Source organism: Dromiciops gliroides, chromosome 1 (assembly GCF_019393635.1).
Source record: "Dromiciops gliroides isolate mDroGli1 chromosome 1, mDroGli1.pri, whole genome shotgun sequence".
Lineage (NCBI taxonomy): Eukaryota > Metazoa > Chordata > Mammalia > Microbiotheria > Microbiotheriidae > Dromiciops > Dromiciops gliroides.
The window spans coordinates 278,051,908-278,061,134 of record NC_057861.1 but is presented as its reverse complement, the minus strand read 5'-3'; the positions used below and the strand labels follow the sequence as shown (position 1 = coordinate 278,061,134).

The window sequence follows — 9,227 nt, the reverse complement described above, 5'->3', positions numbered from 1 at the left end:
ATCTATAGGACACATGTTTTTGATTTAGACTTGACAGTGAATATTCTCTATGACAGGAATAACCATCTTTAGCAAGCATTCTTTAACACTTCCTTCGTTTCTTTTGGTTTTTTGGGTTTTGGTTTTTTTTGCAGGGCAATGGGGGTTAAGTGAATTGCCCAGGGTCACACAGCTAGTAAGTGTCAAGTGTCTGAGGCTGGATTTGAACTCAGGTACTCCTGAATCCAGGGCTGGTGCTTTATCCACTGCGCCACCTAGCTGCCCCTCCTTCGTTTCTTTTGATACCGATAATTAAAGGATCGTTAAAGTTATTTCCACATTTTCATTTATCAAGGAACCTTGTATATTTTAACGTGCTTCGGAGTCATCCTGTTTTGATAGAACCTTTGATAAGTGTATTGCACTACTGAATCATATTCGGGGCTTGGTTTGGTTTGGTTTTGCTATTGGCAATCAACAAACAAAAGCCAGTAGAATCTTAAATTTTCTTAGAGCAGTGTATTGTATTGTGAAGATCTGAACTGTGGAAAAAGACCAGCAAAACTCATATATTTTCAGTCAACAAGCAATGAAAAGGGAAAAAGAAAGAAAATGCAAGAGTTCCTTACTTCAAGGAGTTCCCATCCTAATGCTAGCCTGTTATCTTAATTATGTGTGTAAACTATTTTCACAAATATTTTATGGAGATGGGTCATAATTACCGACGTTGCCTTTTCTGGTAATAATACTACCTGCGACCTTTTCCATTCTGTAGTGGAAAGAGCTCTGAATTGCTAAGGAAATCAACTGATCAACATAAACAAGGACTCGGAAGATCTGGCCTTGGGATCCTAACTCCAACACCAATTAGCTCAGATGAGAACTCGGGAGAGCCCCTTTAAATTCCGTAGGCATCACTTTACTCGTCCGTACAAAGTTGTTTCCACCATCCCAACCTCAGAGGTTGGTTGCGAGGAAAGAGCTTCGAAAACCCCATGTTTACATCACGAGCGTTCACGGCCGCGAGAGGCGAGCGAGACGCCTGCACAGAAAGCTAGCTGATTGCTCCCCCCGGGAGCTCTCCCCGAGCCCTCTTCGAGAGCGGCCCACGAGACCGCAGGGTGTGCACCCCGGGGTGCGCAAACCCAACCCCCAAAACCTCTAGGCATCGCGATATTCTCCCCGCCTCCGCTAAGCGTCCACTCCTCCTGGTTAGCGTCCCGTCTCCATGGCAACTCTCCGGGACGCCCTGCGACGGAGGGCCGTAGCCTTGGAGCTCTGTCCTGGAAAAGATAAACAAACAAACAAATCCAGCGGGCGTCGCATCTCTCGGTGGCTTCGTGGTCTAGGACGGAGGAAGCGACCTCGAGGAAGCTTTCGACGTGACGAAGAGGAGAATACTCCCGAGAGAGGGAGCCTCCCGGTGAGGACCGCGAGAAGATGTGATGTGATCTTTAGAGACTGGCGGAGCCGCCGAGGGGGGCGGGTGTGAGAGAGGGGCCCGGGGCCTGGAGGGGACCGTGGGGCTATGGATGAAGAGGCAGTGCCGTTGAAAGGGGGTCACCTGCAACACCTTCACTGCCGAGCGAGACTCGGAGAGTTCAGAGGGGATTCCCGGGTGGCCCCACTTCTCGATCCTCCCTCTTCTCCCTGGGCCCCGAACCCCAAGGTACTGGTGGGAGTGACCTGAAAGAGCCAGGAGACCTGACTCCAAGTGCAGGCCGTACCCCTACTCAGCTCTCCAGCTTTTGGACAAGTAATTTACACCCGCTCCAGGCCTGTTTTCTCATCTGTAAAGTGAAGGAGTTGGACTCAGTAACATATATGTCACTAGCAGAATCCTTATAGTGAAAATCTCCGAATGTGCCACGTTGACATGAAACTTTATCATATAACCATTAATAAATTCTTCCTCTTAGAACTATTTTCCGTATTTTGCAAAAGGCTTAACAAGCAGGATATTAAGGTTCAAACAGAAAATTTTACTTAAAAAATCCTCATAGATCTATAATGGGGATTTCATTATCTGAAAGGATTTGTGTTTAATTGTACTTCGGTGGAATTAAATTTAATATTCTGAATATTCTAATGATGTGGATGATATTTAGGTAGGTTTAGTAAACAGCAGATTGTGTGTGTGTGTGTGTGTAAATATGTGTTTCCAGGGGATGGATGTGAAGTGTTTATTTTCTACTCTGAATTCTGCCTTATAACTTTATTGAACCTTGAGTTTCATTCTAGAATACATCATGACCCAGATCATAACTTGACCTTTACAACTTCAGGATTTCAGCTGACAAATGATCCAGCTGCTTATGTTTCTCCTGTAATTGCATGGCCTGGAACATTACTCAACTGTAACCTGTATATTTTGTTACAGTTTTTAGTAAGAATATTATAAAGCGCTTAAGGAGATCTTACAGGATTGCCATGACCTAAACAGACATTCTTCTTGGGTGGTTGACGACAGTTAGTTAATACACCTATGGATAGTGTATCTAAAAACATATTTCATCATTGGGTTTTCCAGAGTAAGCATATTTCCTAGTTGAAACAGTGAATATAATACAAGAATACATACTGCTTACTCTACACTTTCATCCTTCAGAAAATTCATGATGTCATTGGTATGTGCACCTTACATAGAGTATATGTTAAATAAATACATTTAATGAAAAGATGATTACATTGAGTATTAGAAGCACTAGTTTATGGTCTCAGCCAGAACACTCAGAATTTAGAGTTGGATGATAAAGGTCACCTAATCTACTCACCTCATTTTATACTTTATTAAAACTGAGGCCTTGAGAGATGAAGTAACTTACTTAAAGTTATATGAGGAATAAGTAGGAGAGCTAGATTTTGATCTCTCATGTTCTTTTGATTTCAGATCCAACTCACTTTCCAGGATGTTTTTTATTAGTTGTGTGACTTTGGCAAGTCATTTTTGTGATACTCAGTTTACTGATCCATAAAACTGGGCTTACATTTAATAATTGTGTTACTTGAGTCATCTGGGATATTGTGAGACTCAAATAAGATAATGTATGTTAAATTGTTTTATAAATTGTGAAACAACATACAAAAGTAGTTGGATTATTCTAGTACCTCTTATTGGAAAATAAATGTGGAAAAATAACTTACCCAAATAATTGAACTCCTTTGGGCCTGATTTTTTCTCAAGCCAAAAAAAAACAAAAAAAAGGAAAAGAAAGAAGGGAGTTGGCCCAAACACACACACACACACACATAAAAACACTCCTGTTCACCACACTAGAATAAAACAAATGATGTTCTTTATTACATTAGATGATGCATACAGGAGAAAAACAAAAATTTTAAAGCAATATCTTTTATTTTTTCCCCTAATAGTGTATTTCCATATAAGTTTTGTTGAAGGAAATATCAAAGAGTAATTAAACATTTATTTTTCCCAAGATTGTTTTATCTAAATACCACAGTAATATTGTTTTTCTTTAAGTTTTAGGAAGCCAGTCATAAGAAAAATTGCAATTGTTTTTTTGATATGATGTCAAGTTAATTATACCTTGGAATCAAACTTTACTGAGAAACTATGGTTCGACTCACACTGGATCTCGTTGCCAAGAGTATCAACCAAAAGAACCGAAAAGAGGAGAATATTACCCAGTACTTGAAGAAAATAACTCACCTAAACTTTTCAAATAGAAACATAGATATAATTGTAAGAACTCTTATTTTTTATATAAAATAAAATTCTTCCTTTTGATGTAATTTCTAATGTAGCATTTAGGAAGTGGTGTTTTGGGGTACATTTTTTTTTCAGTTACTGTATCTTCATAAATAGCTTATAATTCACTGTTTATATTTTTTGAAATGGTATAACATTTAATTGGTACAGAAATTAATTAAAGCAATGGAAACAATAATATCTGCATTCCTGACTGAGCATAGTATAGTGTCCCTCTACTCTCCCCCCACAAAAGTAGTTTGGGACTCAAACACCTCTAAGCTTATTAATGGAATAGTAAGTAAGGGCTTGAACACAGACTCTCTGTAGCCAAACTGTACTACAGTATGGGAACCAATGGCCAAAGATTTCAGTAAAGGGCCGGCTTTAGTATCATCTGCTTCACTATGTTCATTATTTTCAGTCAGTTGCATGTCTCAGTGAAGGTCGTGCCCTGACTTAACTCATGCATTTTTCATCCTATCTCGCATTTGTCAGCTTTCCATAGCTAGGATATCTCACCCACTGTCTGTGTTCCACAGTTATGACAGTGATGATGACTTGTATTCCTCTCTATCTTAATGGGAAAAATCTTCCCCTGGATGTGGTCTCACATTTCCCCCAAAAGGCAAAAAAGCAAACTCCCTTCATTACTGGTAATAAATCCCCTGCTCTACCCCCTTTCCACACCCACCCTCCAACTGTGCAGCAAGCTTCTTCTCTCTTTTTGGAGCCACTATTAGCATGTGAGTAAAAGCCTGGTGTAGAGAAAGGAACACTGCTTCTGGAGGCCAGGACCCTAAAAGTATTACATACTCTGATACTTCTTATGTTTGTGACCCTGGACAAGTCTTTTTTTGGGGGGGGGCGGGGAGACAGACAATGAGGGTTAAGTGACTTGCCCAGGGTCACACAGCTAGTAAGTGTCAAGTGTCTGAGGCCAGATTTGAACTCAGGTCCTCCTGAATCCAGGACTGGTGCTTTATCCACTGGGCCACTTAGCCGCCCCCTGGACGAGTTATTTAATCTCTCATATTTATAATTAAGTGATTGGACTAGACTGCCTCTTGAGGTCCCTTCTAGCTCTAATGTCTTATAAATCAAATTAAGGGAATCAGATTTGGGGGATATCAAGTTTCAAAGATCAAATTAGAAAAGGCCCACTGTCGTGCAGAGACTTGAGGTTGATACTAAGGCACTTTTTTGAGTTTTTGGCTTTGTCCTCATATCTCCTGTCAGTCGTGGCCAATTCTGAGCTTACAGATACATAGTCTACAAGTGTACAGACCTACAGAGTATTCCTGATGGGTGAGGAGCAGACATGCTAGGATCACCTGGACTTCCTTATAGATAATGGAAAAGAAAGACTATCCTCTTCTCCCCAATCATAATAAAAAAAAAATAGCAACATCATTCCAATTAGCAGCTGATTTTTTTATATCTTCAGATTACTCTGAGCTCAGCTTTGTCACATTTGTCACCTGCTCAGAATCATCCTTGTCTCATTAAAACAGTTATTGCTGAGTCACTGACACAAAACAAGCATGTTTTTTCCTCAGAATATGCCGTAAGTGTAAAGTGCAGCAAACAGCTAGGGGGAAGGAAAGGACAGTCTCCCATTATAAAATCCTTTCAATTTACTACTAGTGTCAAAGTTTATTAAAGTTTATACGCATATTTGTAAAAAAAATTTTTTTTTAATTTTGTTTTATTTTTGGTGAGGCAATTGGGGTTAAGTGACTTGCCCAGGGGCTCACAGCCTTTAAATGTTAAGTGTCTGAAGCCGGATTTGAACTCAGGTCTTCCTGACTCCTGGGCCAGTGCTCTATCCATTGTGCCACCTAGCTGCCCCTAAACATTTTTTTTAAACTACATGCTAATATCCATTAAAGTATTCTATTTGTTGACAAACTAAATTGGAAATAAATAATACCTGGTTGGGCCTCAGTGTTCCCTTCTCTGAAACCTCTATAAGCTTTAATATTCTAAGATTTAGGGCAGAGGCGTCAGCCTTGTGGGGAGCAAGCAGCCTGGGAAAATGCCTAATCCCACAAAACTCCTGAGTAATTTGGAAATGTTTAACAAAATAAAAATACAACATAGACCATGTTAGTTTTTGGTTTTCTAAGGCTAAGATCTGTTTATATTTGAGTTGAACACCACTGATTTAGAGCACCGATTTTTTTTTTTTTGCCTTTTTTTTTTTTGTGAGGAGCAATGAGGGTTAGGTGATTTGCTCAGGGTCACACAGCTAGTAACTCTTTATTTTTTTTTTTAATTTTTTTTTTTTAATTTTTGCAGGGCAATGGGGGTTAAGTGACTTGCCCAGGGTCACACAGCTAGTAAGTGTCTAAGGCCGGATTTGAACTCAGGTACTCTTGAATCCAGGGCTGGTGCTTTATCCACTGCGCCACCTAGCTGCCCCTAACTCTTTATTTTTAAAAGTACCTTAAAATACTTTAAATCTTTAAAAAATGATTAAGTACTTTTTCAAAATTAAGTAAAGAGCTTTTTAATACAGTTAATGTTGTTGAGGAAAAATCTAAAATATTTTTTCTCTTTTAGGATGACCTCTCTCTGTGCAGAAATCTCAATGTTTTATATTTGTATGATAACAACATTAGCCAAATTGATCATTTGAGTTTTGCAACAAATCTAACACACCTATACCTACAGAACAACTGCATATCATGTATAGAGAACCTCAAATCATTGCGAAAACTTGAGAAATTGTAAGTGCTGATTTTTTCTATTACTAAAAATTTTCAATTTTTACATATATACTGACTTGACACAGTTGATAGAGCATCCTGAAGACCAAAACATACTACTTTGGGTGGGGGGGAGGCGGGCAATAAGGGTTAAGTAACTTGCCCAGGATCACACAGCTAGTAAGTGTCAAGTGTTTGAGGTCAGATTTGAACTCAGGTCCTCCTGAATCCAGGGCCCATGCTGTATCCACCATATCACCTAACTGCCCTCTGACCTAAACATACTTCTAAGGAGTAATATTGCAACTGAGAAAGTCAAGTAAATATATAGGGACAATTTTCATTTTATATATACTGTTTATTGCCATGATTCTAGTTGTTTCATTTCAAAAGCAAATAGCATGTAATAAGAGTGATTTTCCTTTGTGGCTCCCAAGTAGCTCACATCATTTATAGGGTTCTAAAGCTTGCACATTAGAGGTGGCTTGGTTTAAGGGAGAGGGAGCCAGCCCTGGAAGTGTAGGTTCAAATCTTGCCTCTCACCTGTGTGACCTTAGGCAATTCACTTCTCCTCTCAGTTCTCTAAGCATCTTCCTAAAAGTGCAAGTTTTATTCCTTTCCATTTCCATGGGGGAAAAAAATCTTCCCCTGGATGTTGTCTCGTGATGCCCCTAAAAGGCAAAAAAACCCCAAACTCCCTTAGTTGATGGTAATAAACCTGCACTGATAGAGTTTTGTTTTGTTTTGTTTTTTTCACCCAGGAAATTGTTGTTCTTTGTCTTTAATTCTTGAAGAGGACCAACCCAGGAATTCACTATATTAATGAAATAATAGGTCCACTAAAACAAAAACAAAAACAAAAACAAAAACAAAAACAAAAACAAACAACCCATCTATGGTCTTCAAAACACTTGACCTCTTTTATTTCATTCAACTTTATGAGGCAGGTGCTATTATCCCCATTTTACATAGACAAAGAAACTAATGCACAAAAGGGTAATGTGATTTGCTGAGGGCCACAGCTAGTGAGTGCTGAGCTGGGACTTGAACCCTGTCTGGTCTTTCAAACTTTCAAGTCCATGACTGCCTTTTAAGTCCATCCCAATTCCTTCATGAATCTGCCTCATTGCTTTAGAGCTAACTTACTTATATGGTGAGAAATTCAACAAGCATGATTTTACATCAAAGATATGTACAAATCCTCTTCTGATGCCTCATTGTGGCACAGAGGTGACCCTGGGTACTGGAAGCCCATGCCATTGGAACACCAGCTCTGGAAAATTTTAGCATGGCTCAGGAATACACTGTATCCATTTTTGGAGAACCAGAATATGCAAAGAGACTCCTCACCAGTAGGCTGGCCACTAGGTGGTGTAATCTTTGACTAGAGAAACTAGGAAAACAAAAAGTTTTAGATGACTCCCAAATCAATAATCATTTTATGAAGTACTTATTAGGGGCCAGAATGGGGTAGCTAGGTAGCTCAGTGGATAGAGCACCAGCCCCAGAATCAAGAAGACTTGAATTCAAATCCTGCCTCAGACCCTTTTTGGGGAGGCTTGGTTTGTAGATGTTTTGGAGTCACACTCTTTTTCTAGGTTTGTGTCTTGAGCACCCCTACAACCAAGAGTTTCCAAGTGAAAGAAAAAATAATTCAGGCACCCAAAAAGAAAGAATTCAAGTACCCCAGGAGCCACATGATATAGAATCAAATATAATTAAGCAACTACCACTATGAAGGAGCTGAGAACTTAGAATACACGGTTCCAGAAGGGAAAAGGGAAGGGGATAAAAATTTTTATAATGCCTACTATGTGCCAGCACTGTATTGAGTGTTTTACAATTATTATCTCATTTAATCTTCACAGCAATCCTGCTAGTTGGGTGCAATTATTATCTCTATTTTACAGTTGAAACCAAGACAGACAAATTCACTTGCTCTACTAGTATCAGAGGCCATATTTGAACTCAGGTCTTCCTGACTCTAGTCCCAGTGCTCTTATCTCCTGAAATACCTAGTTATCTCAAAAGAGACGGGCTTACAAGCCAAAACTAACTTATCTAGAAAAATAGTATATTCCTACAGGGGGAAAATGGATTTTTAATGAAATAGAGAACTTTTAAGCATTCCTTTTTTGTTTTTTTTGGTGAGGCAGTTGGGGTTAAGTAACTTGCCCAGGGTCACACAGCTAGTAATTGTTAAGTGTCTGAGGCTGGATTTGAACTTAGGTTCTCCTGAATCCAGAGCCAGTGCTTTATCCACTGCACTACCTAGCTGCCCCTTAAGCATTCCTAATTAAAAATGACCAGAGGGGGCAGCTTGTTGGCACAGTGGATAAAGCACCGGAAAGAGTAATATAGTAAAACAGTAAAAAGGGAAGAGTAATATAGTAATATAGTAAAATAGTAAAAAGGGAAGAGTAATATAGGGGAGGCACTGAGGGGGGCACAGAGGAAGGGAAAGGCAAATTAGAGAAACTTATCTCACAGAATCCAGGTAAACTAGTAGACATTTATACAAACAAGGATGAAAAGTGGGGCAGGGTTGACACTTGAACCTCACCCTCATTTGAACTGGTCAAAGAAGGGAGGAATACACATACACAGAGACACACCAACAAACACTTGGATTTGATTAGAGAAATATATTTCACTCAACTGGGAAAGGAGAATTGCAGGGAGGACAGATTAGTGGAGGGATTATTCCTAAGAAAAACTAAGGATGTACAAATATATAGCTCTTTTTGAAGTGCTAAAGAAGGGGAATCTGAGGGGTGCTAATAAATTAAATAGCTAAACATAGATGTGTACACACACATATGGAATAC

The 9,227-nt window shown here is 39.3% G+C and overlaps 1 protein-coding gene across 2 annotated transcripts in view; it reads left to right on the top strand.

The window, feature by feature from the left end:
• Positions 1-1,045: 1,045 nt before the first annotated feature.
• Positions 1,046-9,227, top strand: part of PPP1R42 (protein phosphatase 1 regulatory subunit 42) — a 50,983-nt gene continuing 42,801 nt past the window's right edge. The window contains exons 1-3 of one of the 2 annotated variants that reach the window (XM_043976095.1): positions 1,265-1,402; positions 3,461-3,682; positions 6,254-6,420. In XM_043976095.1, the coding sequence (XP_043832030.1) occupies positions 3,554-3,682; positions 6,254-6,420 (296 nt within the window). In that variant the 5' untranslated portion in view covers positions 1,265-1,402; positions 3,461-3,553. Of the gene's footprint in view, positions 1,403-3,460; positions 3,683-6,253; positions 6,421-9,227 lie in introns of both variants that reach the window. The other variant, XM_043976094.1, reaches the window with a different exon arrangement.